Source organism: Malaclemys terrapin, chromosome 1 (assembly GCF_027887155.1).
Source record: "Malaclemys terrapin pileata isolate rMalTer1 chromosome 1, rMalTer1.hap1, whole genome shotgun sequence".
Classification (NCBI taxonomy): Eukaryota; Metazoa; Chordata; order Testudines; family Emydidae; genus Malaclemys; species Malaclemys terrapin.
Genome location: NC_071505.1, coordinates 307,278,678 through 307,304,262, shown reverse-complemented (window position 1 = coordinate 307,304,262; position 25,585 = coordinate 307,278,678). Strand labels below are relative to the sequence as shown.

Sequence of the window (25,585 nt, the reverse complement as noted above, 5' to 3'; positions counted from 1 at the left end):
AATATCGAAGTAACCACAGTTATTTGTTTTCCCCAGCTCTGTCATGAGAGCAGGTGGTAGCAGTCCTGGAAGGCTGAGCGAAGTGCATGTTTTGTGCAAAAAGAAAATGGGCCCCACCCCAGCAACTGAAAAAGAGTCTGACCAACAGGCCGGTGGAAAAGACAGTGTGCCTGCACCCAGAAAAACAAGTCTGAAAGTGACAGACAGTCACTGGGGAATCCTGCCTTGGGGAAACCAGTCAGTCAAAAGAGCTGGCATGCTGCTAACTTGGTATGTTTCTTAAACGTCTTCATCCCATTAATACGATCTGTTTGCAAGTGGAAAAACCCTGCCCACCTCACTCCTATGAGTAACGCGAGTGTCCCATTAAAGGAGGTGTTCAGTGAAATGACCCACGTCAGACTGGTGAGCAGATTGAGAATACAGAGCAGGATTTGGCCCCACGATCATAGAGAACTTGCAGAAAGCCTTCCTGAGTTTCAAATTCCAATGTCCTTCTCCCTCCTCAGCTCATAGGGTTTCTATGGGCTCACGCACTATACGGATCCCAGTTTTCTTAGTGAACTGCAACAAAGCCAATGCTCTCAAGAATATTTGTTTCTTTTGCTTGACGCATCAGTTCCTGGTTGTCTAGGGCCAGAGTAACTACTGCATAGACTGTGCACTCACCCCCCACAGCAACTCAATATTGGCCACTCCAGTGGAAAAAGTGGTTTTATATATTGACTGGCTTCTGAAATAATTTCATGTGGCCTGGCATGGATAATGGAAACCTAGGATCTTGAAAGTAGCATATTGAGTGTTGGGGCATATGAGATTTTCATCTCATCTTCTTCAGCAAGAATTTTCATTACCCCACAGGGGAAAAGAGACTTATATCTTCCTTTCTGTGTATATAACCTTTTCCTCTGCAATAGGATATTTGTATTACTGAACTGAAAGGCTTAATATGTCTATTCTTTTCTATCCAGTTCATATTCGAAGTCACTCTAATTACGGAAACGAGTAACATTTTCTAAACAATAAGCGAGGACTTCCTGTACAAACAATATTAACTTTCATGATTCAGTTTCTGTGTTTGTAAATAGCAACAATTTACTCTTCTGTGCAGAGAGTTAAAACATGGGAAAGAGGCACCTTAGTGATCCACACGGTGCTAATATGGGGAATTGACTGACACATATGTCCTGTGACGGGAAACAATACATAACTAATAGTGATCCAGATTTTATAACAGTTTGTTTCCCAAGCACCCAGAAATTAGTTAAAAAAATTAAAACCTTCAAAGGAAGTTTATTTATTTGTTTCCAAACTGAGCTCAATAAATGCGTTCCACGCTGGCTTCCAAAAAGCACTGATTTAAGTTAAGAGACACTTTCATTGCATGCGCTTTCCCTTATAAATGATAACGCCATACTGATTCCACAGGAGAAACAGCAGATTGCAGCAGCAGGAATCATAAGGCACTTGGATAAGTTAGATTTCTGTTTTTCTGTGGTTCTTTTATGCTCGTCATCAATTTGTTTTGTACCTTCACCCTTTGAGGAAGACTCGGGAAGCTTGATAACAGCAAAGGTAAGCTTCATTCCCCTCACTCTTTCACAGAGCTCACATTCTTCCTTTCCTTCTCTCCCCCCCCCCTCACCCCAGTGCATCCTGGGAATTGTAATTCCTAGACTCCAACCTACAGGAGCCACCTAGGAACAAATTTACAAACACAAACTGGGTAGCATTTGCACCTAGCTAGATATAACAACTGTCCTTTTTTCGTGTATTCACAAAAATGCATCTCCATGGCTTGCTCAACATTTCTTCCTGAAAACTGTAAAATCTATGTAGGCTCAATAACTTTTCTCCCCACCTTACAAAAGTTCAGAGGAATACATTCATCAGGCACAGATCAAGCAGTTACACGTAGGGTGACCAGATGTCCCAATTTTATAGGGACAGTCCCGATTTTTGGGTCTTTTTCTTATATAGGCTCCTATTACCCTCCACTCCCTGTCCCGATTTTTCACACTTGCTGTCTGGTCACCCTAGTTACACGGCAACTTATTCCATTATCCCTAGACTGGCGCATGTATCCATTGTAGTTCATATTGAGATTATCAACACCTGGTTGTTAAGGAACTGACACACCACTGAAAGCAATGTCAGATTCTAAAAACTTGGATGCCAGAGATATCTCAGCTTGGGACAGGATTGCCTCTTGAACAACCTTTCACAAGTTTCCTGGGAAGCAAGGTGAAGGGTAAAATGTTCTAAGAATCCAAGTCCCATTTTCAAAAGAGGCTTAGGCACTTGGAATCTAAATCTCATTGATTTAGACAGGCCTTAGGCTCCTAAACCACTTAGGCACTTTTGAAAATGTTGCCTGGCATATTAAAGGTTTTTTCCTGCCTGAAGAGACCACTCTGTCTCTCAGGACCTGATGTTTCTCTCCAGCCATCTGCATTCACTAGGTAGCCCACCCTGATACTTGTGCATCTGACATAGATTCTCTTTCAAATACAAGAAAACAACACATAAAGCACTCAAGAGGGAGAAAGAGGGACAGTGTCTCAACTTAATTCAGTGATTAACAAGTAGTGTTAACACCTCGTGCAGGAAAGAGAATGAGAGAGAGAGAGACCAACATGTAGGAGTCTCCTCTATGTAGCAATGTAGGCCTAGCACATGGGTTCTCAACCTGGAGTCAGGATGTCAGGTGGTCACAACTACCTTTGCTCTTCTCATATTGCTAAATGGGAGAGTATTCTCAGCTAGATGGAGTGGAAGGTTCAAGGGGGTTCGCAATAGGAAAAAGGTTAAGAACTACTATTCTAGAAAGCTGCATATTTTCATGGGCAGCAGAAGATGTCAGTCAATAAATTAGTAACCTCCTACCTTCTTTACACTTTTAGGGATACGTTCATAGTTGGCTGCCCAGAGTTATGCTACTGAAAGTCATATAGGTAAATGGTTAAACGCTGAGAGGAGTATATACTTTCATAGTATTGTTCAGAGGTAGAAAAAGCAGAAATGACTATAAATTATTGAGCAATTCTAGGTAAGGCAGGATATAGACCAAAATGGACAGGTCTCCTGTTTTTTGTCAGACAAAAACAACAGGTCTGATTGGTTCCACTTTTACACAGCCTCAATCATGTTCTTTGTTTTGCAAGACCAAAACCAAGAATGATCCAATCCAGCATCCACTTCAATAGGAGAGGCAGACACATAATTCAGAAAAGTTTCCATTTTGGATTCTATCTATTGCAGATTTTTAAAATCTATTAATCTAATGCCTGACATTAATCTAGTCACTTTTTTGCTGTAAATTTCAAGGAATTAAAGCTCAAGGAAGAGTAAAATTCAAAAGCAAATCCAGAACCTGTATTATAACTTTATTTTATTTTTACTGAATTCTGTGCTTGATTAATATCCCTGCAGAGAACAAGGCCAGCAAGCCATTCTTATTATTATAATGTAACTGCCTAATGCAGGCATTTCCCACATATTACACAATCTTTGGTTGTTGAATACAAAGGAGCTGATATTCAGAATGATATCAAATAGAATCAATATGTTTTACATCTGATAGAATTCCAGAGTACTGAATGTTTTGAAAGTGACAAACACTTAAACATTAATTTTCTACAGGATGAGAAAATTCCCCTGGTAAGCTGGAAGGTGGATCTTTCCATCTGCAACAAGACAGCATTTGGCATCCTTTGGCCAGATAGCAGCCTATGGTCTTTTAATAGCAATTAACATCTATAAGGAGTGTCAAGGCAGAGATATTTTTGAATTACCATTTGATACTGTGAGATGGTTCTGTGATGCCATAATCATTTCACAGATGCACATCTGGTCCATTTCATTTCAGATAAATCAACCTTGCAAAATTCTACTTTGCCCAGTGTGATGTGTACTTGGATTTGGGTTTTTTTCTTCCATTCTTTTTCACTAGCAAATAAAACATTGGCACTAGTTTTTTGCATTATCAACCAGCCTCACAGTAAATGGTGGGCAAGCAGATTTTGTACATGGGCTGGTAAATTTGCATGACCATTTTGCAAAGCCGAAGATGTCATTCACATGCATCATTTAGATATTTAACGACAGTTGACTTGCAGCACTTTTAGCCACTTTAACACTGTTGAATTTAAAGTACCAAAGGAGCATTTAAAAAAATTGGAATCTTACCGTTAATAAATATATAGACTGTAGATTCTGTCTTCTTTCTTACAGCACTTGATGATGCATATTTGCAGCTATAGTATCCAGTGTCAGTTGCTTGAGCTCTGCTCAAGGTCAGGCTACTACAGAACTGTTGTTTGCCATTCCTTCCACAGGCAACTTTAATTATTTTCAGCCTTTTGCTCTCCTTACTTGGAGCTTCAGGCAGAGACCATGAATGAACCATTTCCCCCCTGCAAACACAGATAAGGAAATAAAAACAATGATGTTGGGCTACAATTATATAGCTCCAGTTCCCAAGCTTTCTGTTTTATTATATCAGGCTATTTCTGGGGTTCTCTTTAATCTTGTTCTCCAAAAACAGCAACGGAAACCACAGAGAGTTATTAAACAATTGCCATTGAAGTTAGGCCCCCATTATCCCCCCAACACTGTTTTTTCCCCCCCGTTTCATTTACCAAAAGAAAAGAAAAAAAGAGTCCTGTGGATTAATACCCAGGAAAATTATCCAAGCCAAGTCAGCTGGTTACCTGCATGTGAGATTTAAGGTCTGGCCTGCTTGAATGACGTGCTGTGCTCCTTTTATACTCAGTTCAGGACCTTTTAATTTTGACCCTGAACTAGATCCTAGAAAAACAATAAGAAAAGCATTAACAATGGTAAATAGCCTTCCCATATTCAATCCGCTCACATTCACAGTGTTATCATCACTACAATGTTGCAGCGTAGCTGTTGGGTTTTTTCCACCACACACCTTCCTCTGGGCCAAGGAAGTCCTTACTCAGGGCCCAAGAACCTCTCCAATGGAATTAACACACAAAGCGGGGAAGGCATAGAGAGGAAACCTCTGCAAGGTTCCCCACACTGAGTTTGCTCCAGAATTGTTTCATTCAGGGGGACATGATTTTCCCACATGCAATAGGCCCTGTACCCTATGGATCAATAGTAGACTAGTAGCATCCATATGGCAGCTCACTGCCCTCATAAGCCTCACACTGATCACTCCCTGGCTATCTATCATCAATGGAACAGCACTAGCAGGGCTCCCACAGCTAGTCACTGCCTCAAGGACATCTGACTGTGTCATCTTTCCATAAGGAACTCCAAAGGGCCAGCAGGAGGACAATGCAAGCCCCAGCCCATTCCCCAGGTGCATGCCTGGGTTCATGGAGAGCTCTCTGTGCAGGCCAGAGAAAGAGGGAGAGGATGAGGCCATAGAGATGGCTCTCCTTTCCACATAGGAGGCTGAGATGTAGGTGTGGATCTCTAAGGAGACACAAGCAGGCCCTCAGTTATGCTGAACTCTTGTATAAAACTCTCTGCAAAGTCAATGGAATGACTTTGAAAAGACTGAGTAAGGATGGCAGGATTTACCCCTTTTCATTTAAAGCCATAGCCCCTCTGGTTAACATCCCCTACACTGCAAGCTCCTCTACTCTAAAGAAGCCTTCTAAGGCCACTTGGTTTGTCTTTGCCCATCATTATAATATTTACATGGAATCTTTTATGTCAAGCAACCTAAAATATAGTCCTTTAAAAACAAGTAACAGAATACCTGTGGGGGAAAAAACATCAATGCACTGATCCTAATCCCCACTCACATCAATTGCAAAGCATTCCAAAAGTGAGCAGCATAACAAGCAAATGTCAACTGTCTTAACCTAAATTTAGGCACTACCAAAAGTCTGGAAAATGAAAGTGATGAGGATTTTGTATTGCAGTAAAAGAGTATCTGTAAACCTGAAAGGATCCAAGAGTAGTTCTATTTGAAGAAAAAAGGAAAGTAGTTTATAGCCAATATATGAAGGAGACAGCATTACATATACAATTATATTGTCCATTATGCACTGAAATATGGGGGAGTAAGAGTTCAATCTGTCTATTTTAGGTAATTTGAGGGGGCCTATCACAGTTGGCACCAAATAGCATAGAGATCCATTTCCATGGTGGCCTCTGTGCCTCTCCCAGGTTCAGCAGCTTTTGCTTTTAGGTGGTGTGTGCATGTGAATTTCTTGTCTGTTATTTCTCGAAGGCTTTTGCATGAAGACACATGTCTTGAATATGGACAGGCTCAAGCTTAGTCTTATCTCCTTTGGGAGCTCTTTGCTTAACTGAGGGCCTGCCACCAAAGACAATCTATCTTCTACTTTGGAGGTCTTCACCCTGGGCACTGTTAGCTGCGTTGTCCCAGAGGAGGGCAGATGACTTGGTAGTCTGTGAATGGAGCAATAATGTAACTGGGTTGTGAGCCACTGAGAGTCTCAATAAGCAAGATAAAGTCTTTTAATTGGCAATGGAAGTGAACTGGGAGCCAGCTGTGGGTGCATAGTACTGAAGTGAAGTGTTCTCAGCAGTCTTTCCTGCTGGAGATGTGAGCCACTGTGTGCTATACAAGCTGGTGTTTCCTTGTTGCTTTCCTTCACAGCCCCAGATGCAGTGAATTGCAATAGTTTTGTATGGGCACTGTGTCCCTTGGGCTTCTCTGGCAAACAAGATGTACTGTGCTGATTAGTATGTCTGTATGCATGTGCACTATTGCCCTCTCTACCAGATGGAATGTCAGACCTGCTCATTTGCTGCTATTTGTATGTCTGGTGATTGGCCAGCAGAGAATACAAACCCTACTATAGTTAACACAGGTTCTCCTTTGACTCCAGGTGCAGACACAGAAGGTCCAGAGTTTGAGCCGTGCTGTAGACCATGAAGTACTTGTGACCAAGGTATGAGGTAAAACTGCTGACAATTAAGTCATATGCATCCATAGAATCACTTCTATATGTATCTCATAAACTATCACAGTGTGCAAAATTATATAAAGTTAAATTAATAAAATACAGCACTACATGAGGTTGGCTGTCTGCCTACAAAGAGATTAAATGGCAGTTTCCTGCAAAGATACATTTAAAGAAAAAATCTATACTGGATCTCTGCAATTTGTCTGAACAATGGTGAGCTGAAATGTGGAAATCAGTCTTTCATAAGAAAGCTGACTTTTAAAAAACGATGTCACTTCTGTCCCTCCAAATCAAAGAGTTTGTCTGAAGACTATTGTTTTAAATAGACAGTTTTGACAAATCAGCATAGCAATCAATGGTCTGGTAACAAGTGATACATCAGTTTTTATTGTGTTGTCCTCATCAATAGAATTGTTATAAAAGATAAATTCTAGCGCATGATAACATTGGTATGTGTCGAACATCAAATGTCTGGCAACCCATTCTGGGAAATAAAAAACCCAGTATTTACAAAAGTCCAAACAATCCTTATAGGCTGAAGACTGAATTCAACTTGTATTTGACATGACATATTAAATACTTATGCTGTGGTGAAGTCATCAATCCCTTTTATGGTTGCTTAGACCAGACTAGAACTTGAGGGGGACCATGTGTGGGACACAAGAGAGTGATTAGTCAATCTGGGAACTCGAAAGCCAGAGAGAACCACAAAATCTTTCTGTGCTCAGCAGCCTCTCAAAAGAATTCCCTTTACATTTATTACAACTGAGTCCCATCTCTCTGCTGCGCTGTACAGTATTCTGCAGTTGCAACATGTAAGGTCTTAGCAAAAAGGTGGTTTAACCTGAATCCAGCACATTCTAAAGTGAGAGGTTTAGAATGCATAGCATTTCTTACTTTTTATTTCCCATAGCATCCTTAAAAGTCTGGCCACAAGCAATTTATATTGCCTCTTTTCCTATTGCAACTAAGCATTATACTGATGTTCTTGTTTATGCTGAACCTCCGGGGGGGAGGGGGCTGTGCCTTAAAAACACAATCTATTTGTGACAGGGTGGACTGGGCCCTGAGGCCCCCTGCTGGATGCCTTGTGGTCCTGCCATACCCTGCCCCAGAAAAGGACAGTAGAGAGGTCCTCAAAGCTGCCTAGAGCAGCTGTGTGGGAAGCAGCCAATCAGGGCCCAGCAGGTCAATATAAGAAGAGCTGCAGGGCCAGAGTGAGTTTAGTTCCTTGCTAGAACTGGAGGAGAGTAGATGTGCTTCAGGCTGGCTGCTAGGACTCCACAAGAACAAGGCCTTGAGGTAAGAGTGAAGAATGTGCAGGAGCCATGGGGAAGTTGCCAGGGAATTATAGCAGCAACACAGTTTATTTAAAGGGCCATGGTGGATGGCTGCTACCTATAGGGCCCCTGGGCTGGGACCCAGAGTAGAGGGGGGCCCCACCAGCCACTGGGAACGTGACATGGACTTTGAGGCAACCCAGAAGGGGAACTGAACCATAGTGGCCCTGCTGAAGAGCTGGGGCCAGAAAGGGCCTGAGATGGTGAAGACACTGCCTCCAAGGAAGGAGCACTGGGGCACTGCTCTATTCTGGAGCAGGGACAAACTGAGAAAGATATTACAGAGGGCACTGAGAGAGGCCCCTGTTGGACTTGTACCCCAAAAGGGGGTTGTGTTGCTTTTATCTCACAGACACACTGTGTATGACTTGGCTGAGTCAGTGAAGACCTGCCAAGAGATCCATCAGCCAGGTGGGTGCTCGTGAGAGGTAGGTGCCACCCCAATATAAGAACTAAAACCAAAAGCAGGCTCACATCTAACTGAGAGAAAGGGGGCCATTCACAAGAGATGAGGGGCCCCCAAGAAAAGAATGCGATTGCAGTTTTATTGGCCAGAGAGAAAAGGGGGTGCCTGCGAGAGGTGGGTGCTGACCCTGTTACACTATCTTTAACCATTTGTATTTACTGACACACTAGAAAATTGTGAGTAGCCTCTTCAAAAGAAATTTCTTTAAAATATTTCCTGTGTATATCTGCTGTATTTCTATAGCCCTTCTTCAGCACACTGTAAAACCTGTGATATTGAAAAGCACATAGCTGAGTAATGACATCAGGATTTGGCCCTGAGGCAGAAAACTTAGCCAAAGCCCATTGAAACCAATGGGAATCATTCCACAGATTACAATGGCCTTTAGAACAGACCCCCTAAAGACATGAGCTGAAGTTTGAGTATTGACATGAGGGATTTCCAGCAACATTGCATGAAGTCTCTTGTAGACACTGAAGGTCTAACTGATTTTTTTTTTCAATTCTGAATCACTAATGCTAGATGTAAATACTAACAATCTGATTAAATTTGCTCTATAATAAAAATCCAAGAAGGGCTGCAACTAACCAGTAGTGGTCAGGCAGTTGTTGAGGAGAAATTCAGACACTTTAGCTTAATTTTGTCAATGCTCTCAAGCTAAACAATTTGAATATTCCAATGACCATGTATTTGATTATGTGCATTCCTCTATTCATGAGGATTCTAAGATTCAGGCAGTGAGGAAAATTGTTATTTATTTTATTATACTGGCTTCCTACATAAGGGCAGAAGTCAGACCAGTGGTTGGAAAAGCTGGATGCCCATGACAATATGTACCACCAGCTTGACATTTAAGAACAAATTATTATTAAATACAATAGCTGCCATAGATCAATCAGGATCAGGGCCCAATTGCACTAGGGTCTTGTTGGCATTGACACTGTACAAACAAAAAGGAGACACAGCCTTTCCTCCACAGGACACAATCTGAGGCTGTCTACACCGCACAGCGGCACAGTCATGTTGCTAAGGCCTTGCCGCTGCAAGGCACACAGTATAGCCGCTCTTTATCTCTGGGAGAGAGCTCTCCTGACAACAAAATAAAACCACCCTCAACGAGGAGCGGTAGCTTTGTTGGCGGGAGAGTGACTCCTGCCAACCAAGCGCTATCCACGCCAGTGCTTTTCATTGGTAAAACTTGTCGTTCAGGGAGGTGTGTTCCCCCCCCCAACGCCTCTGAGCAACAGAAGATCTAACAATGAAAGTGCAGTGTAGGCAAAACCTAAGAGATTTTCTTGGGATTCTATCTCATGGAGTGGATATGGCCTAATTGCCACCACTGAACTCAGGTCATCTACCGGGTGATCCAGAACACTAATCGCAGGGTCAACCAGCTAGTCATTCATTGGAGTGTTCTGGTTTGGGTTTGTTTTTGTCTGTTTTGTTTTTTATTCTGCTAATGGTGAAGGATCAAAAATGTTACAAATGTTGCTTTTTTTTTTTCTTTGTTAATGTATTGTATCGGACGCAAAAATGTCCCTGTACAGAATCTCAAGAAATGCCATTCAGAACTCTTATAAAATAGGAAACCCTGGAAATGAATGCTTCATAATAATCCAGGAGACCTGCCTCATAGTTACCTAGCTCAATGCAGGAAATTCTCTAAGCACCCTAACCTGTGATCAAAAGAAACCCCAGATACATTTGATATGTATCCAGGTTTTGTCCTACTACATACATTAACCGTATCTAAAAGATACAGCTGTGTTTTGTAATCACTGTGCATGGAATTTAAAAACCGCTCTAGTGTTGGCCTAACTCTGCTCCCATTGAAGTAAACTGGATTCTTACCATTGCCTTCAAGTGCACTTTAAATATTTAACTCCAGTAATTAACCACATTAACTCTTAGGCACCAGACTTAATATTTGCCCTAACAGACCAATGTATAAGGCTTGACACATTTAATATTTTAGATTTCCAGCAACAAAGGCCTGAAATACAGAATCCTATTTGTATTAAAAAGTCCACACACACAATAATAGTGTTACCACTTAAGTGGTACAGATCTGAAGAGAAATGGCTTTTCTTTACATTCCATCCCTGCATGGGTCATTAGCTTTCCTACACTTTTTTTTAAATGATACAAAAATGATTCAAAGAACAAATGCAATAGGGTTTGACAAGCTTACCAGAAAAGGAGAATAGCACAGAAATTCCTACTGTCAATATTTGCAAGGGGATCACGCCTTCTGTGTACCTTCTTCAGGCATTTTACTTGACACTGGCTTTTTGGAAAGGTCATGGTGTAACAGGACATGTTCATTAATCATTATGCCTATCACTAAGCGACCATCAGCAACCTACCCTTACAGTGACCTATATTGGCATGTAACTTCTTTTCATGTGACAACAAAATGACTCTCCCCTCCCACATATTCATTTTTTTAAAAGTTTGTAGGACACATTTCAGTCAGCCAATCGGATTACTGAACCAATTGGCGCAAACACTAGTTTAGGTCACAAAAGTTACCCAAGCTGCCTAAAGACAGGGTCAAAGAGCTGTTTGAAAAGGCACAGAATACAGCTTGGGCAGTATTTGGTATACGAGGTAGAGTGCTCAGCTGATGATGCAAAGGAGCTAAAGAATAAGTGTTTTGAAGTCTGTTCTAACATATGATGGAACTACAGCACCCTTTTTGCACTCAGAGTACAAGTTTCTGTTTACTGACTATTTTGTGGACTTATAAATAGGCTTATTTCACATTATTGTATACCCTAGATAAAATAAATGTGTATTTGTAAATGTTACTGATACTGTGTCTGATCTAGAGTACATATATGCCCCACTTCTGCAAACATTTATGCACATGAGTAACAATTTCATCCCATGTGTTCAAACAAAACTTCTGTCTTGTTAAATGTTATAATTTTTTTACTGACATCCCTTCACCACACCAGTTAGCCTGAATGTATTAGCTAAGCTTTTTTATCTACACAATGAAGAGGTTAATGAGAACGATCAGTTTATCTTTGCCAACTGCAATGTACACAGAGCTTCTGACCTTCTGGATTAAAGTGCCATCAGTGTGCAATAAAGTTATCCATCATAGCCTAATTGTTTTACTGACTGCTGGATTTGCATACATTTTAAAGCTCATTAAACATATCTTGCCCTTAGTGCTTTCTATTGTCAAATATAATTTCCTCCCAATTTAAACAAATTTATATTCCATCATCAGACATAATTTTTATATTGTACAAGACAATCCAGCATTGGTAATGGATAAGGTCCCCTAAGGTCTCTCACCTCTCTAATTCCCACTATTCACAATTATTCTTAGCCTGAATAATTTAAAGATTCTTCATTTAAAATGTGGGCTAGATTGTGCATTTCTTACTTATGTGTCTGAGTACAGCCTCATCTGAGTCAGCCCACTGAAGGGAATGGAAACACTCACATGTGTGTTTACCAGTGTAACAATTGCAGAATCTAGCCAAAGTAACTAAAAATGTGGAGCCATTCAGCGGGCCTCTATTTGAAAACAATGGTCATACACGGATTTACACTAACTGGCTCATTATATGGCCATTGGCCAATCTATTCTTCTGTCTACATGACTTGCTCTAGTCGAATATATTTTTTAAGACACCTTTGTGCTCGTACGTTTTTATTACAGAATTCCTGTTGGCGTACTGTTACATTGTGACCTTTTCTGAAGAAACTGTGTGCTGTTAGGTGGGTAAAGTCAATTTATTTTTGGTTGGAATATTTGTACCTGTGCATAGTTTTGGTTCCATTACTGAGCTAAATGATACCTTTGCCTAAAAATAATCTTGGGGGGGGGGGGGGCACTTCGAAGAGTCATTTAAAGCTCTGATTTCCTCCAGTTGCAAGGAGAGCTATTAACCTTTAGTCTATCTTTGGTTTAACTCTCAGTATATTTTTTTCAGTTACCATCCATATTGCATGTGGCAAAGCAGAAACCTAACAAACAGCTACAGTGCAAAAATGCAAGTTATTTTGACTCTCTCTGAAAGGTTCATGACACAACCTGCTTCTTATGATAGCCCCCATTACCTATTATAATGAATGCCTCACAATCTTTAATGCAGAGGTCCCCATAGGACTCTAGGGGGGGTGCGGAGGAATGTGGAGCGGAGGGGCAGGAGGATCTAGGCCAACCCCATAAGGGGCAGCAGGGAACACCACCTAGCCCTGCTCCGCCTCCAGCTCTGCTCCAGCACCTGGCAGTGGTCCCAGCTGCAGCTCCGCTCCAGCCCCAGCCTTGGCCCCGGAATGCAGCCTGGCCCAGCTCCAGCCCCAACTCAGCCCTAGCTGCGGTTCTGTTCCCAGCCCCTATACCCATATTCACGCCTCCCACCTCAGCCATGGCCTGGCTCCCAGGCAGGGGGGGCACAGATGGAGTAGGGTAAGGTATGACTGTGAAAAGTTTGTGGACCACTGCTTTAATGTATTTATGCTCACGGCACTCCTGTAAGGATGGGATGCATTGTTATCCCTTTTTAGAGATGGGGAACTGAGGCACAAAGTCTTGTCCAAGGTCACACAGGAAGTTTGAGGCACAGCACCTTGTCTCCCACATCCTAGGTTATTGCCCTAACTGCTGGACCATCCTTCCTGTTAAGTAGGCCATCTCATTAAACTAGCATAATGGAATGGTAGCTTTAATTTAAATGGAACTATGTAGGGCAGTAGCACTATATATAGTAGTAAGAGTTTGTAGGAGTCAGCAAGGATATCAACAGCAGTAATTAGAAACACACACCATGTGGTCATGCTGACCTGCCTTGTTTCTCACTGACTCTGCTCTATAACTCGTGCATGCCTTGCTTGCAACCGCCTTGACCTATTTTATTTGCAAGTTCAAGAACATCATTAAAAGTTACTTGCATACAAAATGGGCATTGTCACATCAGAATGATAATTCACAGATTCTTAACTTAAAGCCAGAAGGAACCATTGTGGTCATCTAGATTGACCACCTGCATAACACAGCCCAAAGAATCTCACCTACAAAATTGTCCATCAAGCCTAAAACTTCTATCTGAACTACTTTATTATATCCTAAAAATCATTTGATAGTTTAATCAGACCATGAGAGTGGATGAGCTAATCTCCCAGTGGGGCCTGATCCAGCACATTTTGAAAATCTCAGTTTACTACTATGTTAGAAAAATCCTGTGTATGGTAATTAGCCCCTGCTCTGGCTCCATGTCCTGAAGACAGTCAGATATACAAATGAGTAGCTAGCTGCCCGTGGGAGGTCTTGACAGACGGGAAAATGTACAGAGCCTCCCAAATGGGCCCTTTTCACCAAACATCATGCTCAGGTCTGGATCTGAGATTGAGGTGGTTGCACTATTGCTTAAAATGTATGCATTTAGCATTTTGAAAAAATTAAAAATTACCAGCTGCTACACAAGCAACCTGTAACACCTAATAGTTAAAACTCTCTGGCAGTGCAATTCTGACAACCTCTCAGCTGAATACTTGGGTGGTACATGCTAACAAGTCTCCAGCAGTAATGTTCTTGTATATGTATGTATTCTCATATGTACACAGACATGTACATCCCAAACACTGGCTCCTCCTCGGAAGGAACTGCAGGAGTGAAGATATCCCCCTGGCCTAGTGGAGAAGTAAAGCTCACAAGAATCTGGCCTGCAGCCATTATATTTAAAGGTGTAAATGTCTTTGTTGATGGCATCTAGAAATATAATATCAAGTTACAGGTGAGTGCATGAAATAAACTTGCTTGCCAATTAGCAGCATCCAAAGTTCTGCCATTTCCCATAGTACATAGACCGCTATGATCACCACAAAAGTAGTCAAGACCATAAAAAGGATGCCAGCAGTGCAACGTTCTGAGCCCAGGTGTTAGGTGCTCATAGAAACTTTCTCCACTCAGATGCCAGACCATGATATGCTGTACAAGCTGAACCTGTTAAGCGGCTTTCAAGGACCACCCTTTACAATTCACAGTATTAGAGCTGATCAACAGTCTTCACGTTTTGACATTTCTATTCAGTTACAAAATTCAAAATTTTGAGGTAAGGTGTGAGCAGTGCCTGCTCAGCCCACTGGAGCATGTGGAGTAGTCATGGTTCCATTGGGTAGTTGTGTATTAGTGGTCTGCTACAGGGCACATGGAAGGAGAAGACCATCACACCTCTAAACCTGTACTGGTTGTGGACTGCATATCCCTAGCCTTATTCTCTTAGCTCATGACATCTGTCATCACTTGTTATGATTTTCTTTGAATTCTAATACTGGGTATAAATGTTCATCAAACAATCATCATTTTTGTTTTGTGAAATTCTCTTTATTAGCTAAGTATTTGGAAAGTACAGTAATACTATAGCATAAATACAGTGAGACCGAAACTTCTATACGAGTCATGTAAAATTCCTACAAAGAGCAAACAGATGAGTTTCCTCACTCCAACTAAACTGAACAACGAGTACACAATTTCTTTCCTAGCAAGCTTCCTAACATTCATTATAGCTTCTCTTTCATTAGAAAGAAAACAAGTTATAACAGACTGGATTTGGGGGGTATTTCGTATGGCCATCTAAACACTCAGAACTCTGCCTACAACTCTCTGGGAACATAGGACTGGAAGGGCTCTCCTGATGATATGGAGTCCAGTCTCCTCTCACCAGCAACCTCCTCATATAATCCACTTCATCAATTGATCAAGCTTAAAACTAGTTACAGTGTTTGCCCCCCACTATTTCTATTCCAGAACCTCACTGCTCTGATGGTTTAAAAACAGTCTTTTAACTTCTAGCCTAAATTTAATCATGGCTAGGTGTCCTTGGACCAACATTGTTCTTCAGCATAAATACCTCTTCTCCCTTCCTGGTGTTCACCCCCCTGATGTATTTATATAGCGCAACCATAACCTCTCTCAGCTTTCACTTTGTATGCTAAACAAGCCAAACTCTTTAATTTCCACTAGCTCCATCTGACACCTCCACCTACCAAATTCCATCTTTGACATTTTGTCACTAATCATGAGACAGACGAAAACTCAGTGACTAAGCAGAAAAGTTGCAGCATTTCCCCTTAGCACAAGGCTTTTGTTATTATTTTCAATATTTCACAGATAACACCCTAAAAAATGCTGTAACTTTAAAAGAAAAAATACAACGGGAATGTTACTTTCATCTTCTTTTTTAATCTGTAAAACAGAGCCCTGCACAGGAAAAACCTAATGCAACTATTGACTTTTAAAACTAGAGGATCAAATAGGAACAGCCGATTCAGAGAAAAGGATTTTCCCACTTCCTCTAAGACACATTCCATACACCCTGTGTAGGGGGTAAATTTGACCCTTCTTGGTTTGGACTTTAATAAATAAATCAGCAATCAGACAAAAAAGGCCAAGCCAAGACTTTTCTCCTGAAGTTTGGCTGTTCTTAGAGTACTTAGCTCAGTACAGCTCAGCCCACTGCCTAGATCCTCTCCGTCTCATACCCAAGCTTCCTCTAACAGGGCAGCCTAGTACTGAAGGCTGCTTTGCCCTTTTTTATTAGGGACATCCTCCCTTCTGGCAAGTGTGGTAGGGCAAGACCAGCTTTAAGAGGTTGTCTGAAACGGACCACTGACCTCATCTTGCTTTGGTCCAGTGTGTGATTTGTCAGTAGATTAAGACCTCAGACTATTAACCAGCTAAAAGGACAATAGTGCTAAATTAATTGCAGTCATTTAACTCCATCTCAGCAAATCAAATGACATTTGGCTATTAGAGCTGCAATAAATATGACCTGATTAATGGCCCAGTTCATGCTCTCTTACAAGGAAACCTGTGTGGAAGGAAAAGGAACAGTTCCATCACAGTGGCTCATTCCATTCCCCACCCCCACAATATAATCACAGAGCAAGATCCATCTACAGAAAGGATCTAGGGAGTATGAGATACCTTAATTTACAAGGGAAAAATATACACCTATAATTTATTACATCACAGCAGACAAGGAGAGCTGGATTTTTTTTTTTATTTTTTTTTACCCCAAATTTTGAATATCAGGACAAGAGCAGGAAAAGTTCTATAACATAATACGTTAAACAGTCATTATTTATACACACTTGCTATAAGGGTTGATGGCACCTAACTTAAACAGGCATCAAGTTTATGTTGGTTCCTTTGACCCTTGAGTCTACAGCTTTTTAATGCTCTAATTAACAGAATTGTTTTAGATCCTACCACAAACAACCTTCCTCAAAGAAACTTCCCTGGGGAAAGGTTATTCCATAACTGCCTGCTGCAGGGTTTCTTGCACCTTCTCTGAAAGCTCTTACAGTGGACACTGTTGGTGACAGGATACTGGGGTAGATGGATCTCTGGTCTGATCCAGTCTGGCAATTCCTATGTTAACACTATGGCAAAGAAATTCAGAATTATATCTGAGCCTTAGCCAGGGAGACTCATCAATTAAGAGTGGAAATAAAACACTTGGATCCTTCCATTCCATGGGAAATAACACAGGAAGGGGGTTGAGGGAAAATGATGTGAAATTCCTCTCACGGAGTTTCCCCACACTCATCCCCAGGGAGTGGGGCTGGTAATTCTGGTCTAGAAAAGCAGGGTTGTCAGGGCATCTGTCAAAAGACCAGGGAGATCTGTTCAGAGATCCTGTACCTCTACAATGTCTGAGAGGCCCTGTGCCCTCCTCCCTCACTTTTTGTCTAAGGGAGCCAATGGGGTGGTGGTATCAGGAGCTTCCCAACAAGATAATGTCCTCCCCAACCAACTGATGTCCTCCAGTGAAGTTCCCCAGGGGGTGGGGGAGAGGAGCAGGGGCAGACCGACTGTGCCTCAGGCTGCAGTAACACTTGGGTGAATTTACTGATAGCGTGCAGAGGTCACGGGCAGAGAAGATGATGTAACTGAATTCCAAGGGACTCTGCTTAGGAGTAATTATGTGTATGTATGAATAACTGTTTGCAAGATTGGTCCCATTTTCAAAAAGCATGCTGGGATCCTTTTGGAGGAAAAGCATGATACAAATATAAATTATCACTGTCATTACACGTGAGTACACCTGTTGTGAGGGTATGTTATAAAAAACCCCAAAAATCTGCACAAGGGCAGGAATTAGTGGTAGATTACTTTGAAGAATTAAGATTAAGTGGGATGTCAGATGTTTCTTCATAAACACAAAGCAGACAAAGTTCTGAGAAACAGAATGGACAAAAGTAATAGATTCACAAGGATTTATAATGGTCTTGAATTACTTTGATATATATTAGGTAAAATCATGCTTTCCTTTACATTAGGCTGGTATATTTCCTCCCACCTTGCCATGAACAAATCATACAGAAAGGGGGAGAGAGTCTAGGGCAGTGGTTCCCAAACTGGGGTTTGTGAACCCCTGGGGGTTCATGAAATGTTACAGGGGGTTCTCAGGAAAAAAATTCCCTAATGGCGGACAGAGCTGTCCCTAGGGACCTCAGGCAGCATGGGGCCAGCAGCCCAGAGCCCCTGGACTTCCAAGAGCTAAGCAGATCAAATCAAGCATATCTATCACACTGAGGAGATTTAAACTTCAAGACTCCTTATAAGAAATGGAAAGGGAGGTGGCTATTTTTTTGCTGTTTTTAAAATTGAATAGGCAGCCAGTATTGTTTTTAAAATTATCATGAAGAACAAGTTTAAGCTTTGTTGTAACATGCATTGTTTGCCTGGACTGCTCAAGACCTGAATGCTTGTGTAGGAGGAACTCTTTGAGTTGGCTTCTTAGGGTACATCTACACTACAGGGGGGAGTTGATTTAAGATACGCAAATTCAGCTACATGAATAGCGTAGCTGAATTCGACATATCGCAGCCGACTTACCCCGCTGTGAGGACGGCGGCAAAATAGACTTCTGCGGCTTTCTGTCGGTGGCGCTTACTCCCACCTCCGCTGGTGGAGTAAGAGCGCCGATTCGGGGATCGATTGTTGCGTCCCGACGGGACGCGATAAATCAATCCCCGAGAGGTTGATTTCTACCCGCCGATTCAGGCGGGTAGTGTAGACCTAGCCTCAAATACCTTCATGCTGTTTCACATCTGATACTCCTTCATGAAACATAGGAGCCTTGTCTTATAACAGGCTTATTCAAAGTGATACAAGCTACAAAAGTGAGATCTTGGAAGAGTGTTGCTGTTTTCATAATGTAATAAAAATACTTCAATGATAAATAATAATTAATAATAAATAGTGTGTTATAAGCATGTCATAAAAACAAATTTTATATTTCCAAGATCACTGCTTTTATAATTTATACTCACGTAAAGGAGAAAATCCCTGGAAATATTCATTTTTAGGAGGGGGTTCACAAGACTTGACATTTTAGTGAAAGGGGTTCACAGGTTGTTAAAGTTTGGGAACCACTGGTCTAGGGCTATGTACTGGCTTTGCACCATGATAGTCCGTTCCAGGGTGGGGGAATGATACTGAATTTCTACATCTTGGTAAGAGAAGAACGAGAATGCCCATTGGCACCAACAACTGAAGATGTGAAGGTAATAGATTTTAGGGCAGCATCAGAATGAGCAGTTCACACACAGTAAATGGAAAAGCCAACCCATTCCTGGTTGTTAAATGCTGAGTAAGGTCATTTCTTAGGTTGATTAATAAAGTGTTTGTAAGTTACTTTAAATAGTCAAATGGGAGAAATTCTCATATATGCTCACACAAGCAGCCATTCCCCCTCCCCCAAATACTGATACATAGCTTTGGCTTTGGAGTGTAGAAATATTACACAGATGGTCAAAAAAGGACAAAGTAAAGATAAAGTGTGTTTGTAAAGGAACTCTTGGTGCATAGCCGCAGAGAAATGGTCCAACAGTTGACTGTGGTTGCCAGACATCTCTCTCTTGATGGGAAAGCTTCCCCCACTCTTGCAGCAATCCCAGCTTCCTGCTGTCTTCTGGGTTGCAGCAGGAAGCCTCAACGCCTATCTCTAGCAGACTCAAAGGAACAATTTCCTCAGTAGAATCCCACCCACAGCCCATGAGCCAGAGTTCTGTAATGCTGAGCCATACCCCTGTCTTTCAAGTCCTTTCTCAATCACCCCTTTTCCTTTCACTATCACTATCTCAGCCTGACAGTCTGATGCTCTGAGCGCTTGCAATTTCCAAACTGCAGAGAAGTGTGAGGAGTCAGCAATTGTTCTGGAAAGCAGCAGGCATTGCCTTCTGTCCTACACACACGGCCCACACGTTTAGCCGCGTCCCCTGCAAAGACCCCAGTTCTGCTTTGAAAAGTCTGATAAAGCAAAGGTCACGTTTGTTCGTGAGCATTTCAAGCTTAAAAAAAAAATCTCATCTCGCCTCACCAATTAAAAATGGTAAATGTATTGAATGTTTGTGGGCGTGAAAGTCGTCTTTACTATACGGGCCAAATGCTGATTTTCATCGACACTAGTGCAAATCTGGAGCAGCTCAGCTGAGTTCAATGTACTTACTCTGGATTTACACCAGCATACATGAGAGCAGGATTTGGCCCTATAGAACTATACTATACAGAGCATCTTGCCAAAATACCACAGGGTAATACCATGGGTGATTCCCATTAGTACTATTAAAAAGTTAGAGGCTTAAATCCTATGTATAAATGGAAGAATAGATGTTTCTGTTCCACACCAGCTTCTAATCCTCCAGCTTTATGTAAATGTAGGCTGGAATTTTTCAAGGAGGGAGTCAGGTGCCCAACAGTCATTGAAATTCAAGGGATGTTGGATGTCCAGCTCTTGTGTTCTTTTATTGCTCCCAGTCCTAATAAGATGGTGGGACTGATTAACCCCTGCAGGCACATGCAAGTGCAAAGTGCAGCCCCCTGGGGCTAGGAAGGCTCTGGCACCTGAGGGGAAATTCACATCTAGGTCAAACACATGGTGCCACAATGATCATCCTAAAAGAATACACAACTTGAAACTCAAGCCCGAGCTCCACAGCCATCCCACCAGTGAAGGCTCCCCAGGACAGGCCCTGAATTACCATGTCCCCTGCATGTCTTAGCAATGCCCCTTCCCAGCAAGACCTCTGGATTTGCACTGCTGCTCCAGGCCTGCTGGTGGAGAAGGGGTTAAGAGTTGCTTGTGACACTGCACCTCTTGTTTCCATGCTAGGCAAACTTTCTGCTGCCAGGAGGCTCACATCATTCCACTGACAGGACCTGGCTGGTGAATCAGACTCTACACACTTTGTGAATGGCAGGACCACAAGACAGTCCTTGTCCTGTTGTCTTCTGCCCCACCAGCTATGCCAGCCTTATATGACCATTTGTCTTCTTCTCCAACATATGCTCCAACTACTTCTTACACACTGCCCGGCCACAGGAAATGTCCTTGGGAACATAAGGCCACTAACCTCTCCACCTTAAAATTCCTTCTCAAGATATAACTCTGCTGTGATGCCTACAGGAGATCAGCCAACTAAAGATTGCATGGGGGAAGGAAGACTCAGGGATAATTGATATTGTTTATTACATTGTTTTAAATCATATGATTTGGAAACATCAGGTCAGGCACATCACTATCTTACATAACCACATGATCTTATTATCATTATCTCTTCCTTCCTTCCCTCCTGTTGTTTGGTCGATAGACTTGTTACATCTTGTTTTGAGTTATACTGTAAGCTCTTCCAGGCAGGGACCGTGATTGTAGAACATCTAGTTCAGTGGGGCCTGACCCTAGCTGCCGCTGTAGTACAAATGATAACAAAAGTTAATGTGTAAAGTGACTAGCAATTGAAGCTATCTAGTCTCCTATTTCTTATTCTAACTTAGTGCTCACTCCTAGTCCCATTGCTGGTTCAACTGACTTCAGTAGGACAAGGGTGCAGATTCAAGGAGGCTTTGGCTTTTGCTCTGTGCTGTCATTTAAAAATGAAGATATATATTAGCTGATCTCTCTGTTTGAAGCCTCTCTGAATATACATGGTCTCTGGTTCTTCTATCACTCGCCTCACATATGGATCTATTAGTAAGGGACTTGGGCCCAATCCTTTAGCCCTGACTCAGACAAAACCCTCCAGTGAGGTCAAGAGAAGAGGACTGCAGAATCTAACTCTTTTTAGTTAGACTCCTGTAGTCCTTCCACACGCCAAACCCCCATTGATTTAAACGGGAGTCATAAATGTGCAAGGACTGCAGGATCAGGCCCTAATATGGCATCAAAGGTTTAATTTTTACCATTTGGTAAAAACCCCACCCTAGAACAGTCAATAGCCTGGTGATCAGGGCACTCACTTCGGATATGGGAGAGCTACGTTTAAGAATCCCAGGTCTTAATCAGGCAGAGTGGGGACTTGAACTTGTGTCCTCTATTTGCCCCATGCCTGACCACTGGGCTATTGGCTATTCTAAGGGGCTTTTTCATGAGACTGTTTGAAAGGTCTCCATTTACTCACAATGCAGGATGGGGAAATGTTTTGATTCTCAAAAATTGTCATGGGATGGGAAAACCATTTCCTTCCCAGATCTACTATGGGGGATGGGAGTAAGAATCTATGGAGAATCAATGCTTTTACTTTAACATGTAATTCCCCAACACCCCATTCCTCACCCCTTCCTCCATCTTTAGTATTCAGGGACTGATCCTGCCCAAAATTAAAGTAATCAAGAGTTTTGCTATGGACTTTAAAGGAGCATGGTCACCCCTTCTGGAAGATCTACTACATAGCATGTGACAGAATAGAAGATTTTGCAGGATTGATGATGACCAAATCATGTAGTTAGTCTGCCAGAGTACCCATGCTCAACCACCAGCTACCCATCCCAATTGAAAATCACTTGGCAGGATTTGACCTGCTGTCTGTAATTGTAGATATGCAGACAGATCTGTATTCTCAATGCTTTCAAGTCAAAATCTGAACTAAGTTTCAATACAAGGACAAAATATTTTGGGGTTGTTTTACTCATTTACACAAACTATTTGCATTACTGCCATGGTTTTAGGAAATTAGCTCCACCTTTATAAAATCTATTTAGTCTGGTTTTAATTGATTGAAACAATAACATAAGAACATAAGAAAGGCCGTACCAGGTCAGACCAAAGGTCCATCTAGCCCAGTATCCTGTCTACCGACAGTGGCCAATACCAGGTGCCCCAGAGGGAGTGAACCTAACAGGCAACGATCAAGTGATCTCTCTCCTGCCATCCATCTCCATCCTCTGACAGACAGAGGCTAGGGACACCATTCCTTACCCATCCTGGCTAATAGCCATTAATGGACTTAACCACCATGAATTTATCCAGTTCTCTCTTAAACTCTGTTATAGTCCTAGCCTTCACAACCTCCTCAGGTAAGGAGTTCCACAAGTTGACTATGCGCTGCGTGAAGAAGAACTTCCTTTTATTTGTTTCAATAAAGTAGAATAGTTTGCAAGAAAATGTAACACTTCAATGGTTCTATAACTCCTCCATGCAACTAATTTATAACAAATAATGCAACCGATTAAGTTGATTACTCTCATGTAAAAATGTTTGCCACTTACTTAGAAACTCTGATCTGCCGGCCCCTTAGCACAGTCATCACATTGAACAAAAGGTCACTAATCTAGTCGTCTCTCTGAGGCTAATCTCAATTAGCAATTTTCTTCTGTGTTGCAGACTTTACATTTGCTCCCCATTATGTGGCAAATCCATACCTGGCTTCAGTATAGTTACAAGTCTGTATTTGGCCCTAGGTTCCAATATGCATTTTAGTATTTTCTCTCACTCAAACTCAAGATCTCCTTGTGTCTGGTCCAACTCCCGTGAAGCTGCAGAAGACTTAACCTCTCATCTGGAAAGCTCTGTTCCAGCACCAAGAAAAGCAAGCATGCTACTGCAAAAATCCATACTCCGGCATCCCTGCTAATTAGCACTTCGCCCTGCTCGTCCGACTATTTTGGGGTCCTAAACCATCAAAATAGATAATACATATTGATTTTCCTATGTGACCAGAAAAAATCCAGGCTCCAACACATCCCGGTGCAAGAGCAATCTGGCTTTATAGGAACCAGGGAATTTTGGCCACAGATCTCTACATTCTGTTGGAAAAATGGAAACCAAATGTAGCTGCTTCCAGTCCTTGCTAAAAAATCTGGTCCCTGATACAGCTCCGCACACAAGCACTTGTAAAATCCAAACATGGACCGGGAGCCAGCATGATATCACCCATTTTTTTCACCTAGATCCGCAAAGTTTTATTCTCTATACAGATACCCTTTTACATCAGATAAATCTGTGTCCAGAGCTCTGCTTTGATGGATCTATGTCCTGGCGGTGTTATTTACTAAGGATGCCTCAGGGTCTGGATATTTGCAGTGGGATTGGAGTTGGTGCTCTTCTTTTCTGGTAGAATTTAAGGTTTTGAGATTTAACCCCTCCCCCGGCCGTATTTAGGTGCCGGACACATCTTTTTGCGGGGCTGCTGCACCCCTTTGCAATAGGGTCTGGACTTTCGAGTTCGCTAATAGTTGCTACATTTTTTCCTTTGTTAAAACCGGAATTTTGCCGAACTGGGATTAAATTGGGCAGGATCAGGGCACTAAATGTGTCTTTTTTTCCCGTGCTGTTAGGCCAGGATGTATCAGAGTCCAGATTTCTCCAGGGAAGTGCGGTTACAGCGGTTGTCTGTTCAGATTGTACAAGATCCTGCGGGAACCCAGCGCTAGAACCGGGCTTCTGCGGCGCTCACTGCCCTGGATTCCTCGGGGTCCGGATTTTTGGCGAGGCGGGAGCCGCTAGCCTTGCTCTCTGTTTTGATGTTACAAGTTGGGGGCTTGAGGCCACAGATCGACAGGATCCAGCCTCTCCCCGAGATTTCTTTTCTGCCCGTGAGAGTCAGACACGGGACAGCTCCGACGAGCATCCCGGGAAGCTGCTTGCACAGCAACAGGGACAGAGCCCCGTTTGGGCACCCAGAGAGCGTCCCGGGGTAACCGGGTGTGTGCAGCAAAGCAGCCTCCAGCAGGGAACACGGGGTGGGAAGCGGGGTCCAGACTGGGCACCATGGGGGGAGGAGAGATGCCGTGCGGCTGGGACCCCAGGGTCACACTCCCCCAGGCAGGGGCACGGGCTTTGGAGGGTGTCTCTCTGGGGCGCAGAGCAAGCGCAGCCGGCTGCCTCCTGGACCACTTAGCTTCGGCCTCCCCCGACACCCCACCCCGCAGGGGAACGGGTCACTTACCTGCGAGGAGGAGAGCGGGTGCCAGCAGCCCGCACAGCATGGCACCTACGAGCGCCCGGCTGCCCATGGTCCTGCCCGGGAGGTGCGCGCAGGGTGGGAGAGCTCCGCCCGAGCCTGCTCGGAGAGACGACGCGGCTCAGGGACACCCAGCAAAGGGGCTGATCCTCCGGCAGCCTGGCCGGGCTCGCCTTGCCCGCGGTGGCGAAGCTAGCAGAGCAGCTGGTCCCGGAGAGAGACCACCATCCAGCAGCCGCCTAGCCCCGGGGCAACGCTGCGCTCAGCTCCGCAGGGCGCGTCCAGCTGCGCGCTTAACCTCCAGTGGACATCCCTTCACAGGGAGCTGCCTGCCGCCCGGCTGATTTATAACCTCCACATCCTCCCGGCGGATCACGCCCTCCTCTCCCTGCGTCACCGTGTCCCCCCTCCCCTACATAGCCTGGCGCCCCCCGGCCCCTCCAGCAGTGCCCCGGCCCCCTGCCGTGCCCCGCTGCCTGCGCAGGAGTGACTCCGGCTCCGAAGCGCGCCAGGCAGGGCTCCGGCTGGGAGTCAGTGCCCACTTCCCGGCCTCTCGGGCCCCAGGTCAACTCGGCTGAACGGCCCCCCACCCATGCCGCCCCCTGTCACTCCGATCGCTCTCGGTCCCCCCACACGGAGACCCCCGCTCCGCT

At 43.2% G+C, this 25,585-nt stretch overlaps 1 protein-coding gene across 1 annotated transcript in view; it reads right to left on the bottom strand.

Annotated features, from left to right (window-relative positions):
• Nucleotides 1–25,270, bottom strand: part of FLT1 (fms related receptor tyrosine kinase 1) — a 146,209-nt gene extending 120,939 nt beyond the window's left edge. The window contains exons 1-3 of the mRNA XM_054015378.1: nt 24,918–25,270; nt 4,713–4,809; nt 4,189–4,415 (exon numbers count right to left, since the gene is read on the bottom strand). Of these exons, the coding sequence (XP_053871353.1) occupies nt 4,189–4,415; nt 4,713–4,809; nt 24,918–24,984 (391 nt within the window). The 5' untranslated portion in view covers nt 24,985–25,270. The remainder of the gene's footprint in view (nt 1–4,188; nt 4,416–4,712; nt 4,810–24,917) is intronic.
• Between the last annotated feature and the right edge of the window lie 315 nt (nt 25,271–25,585).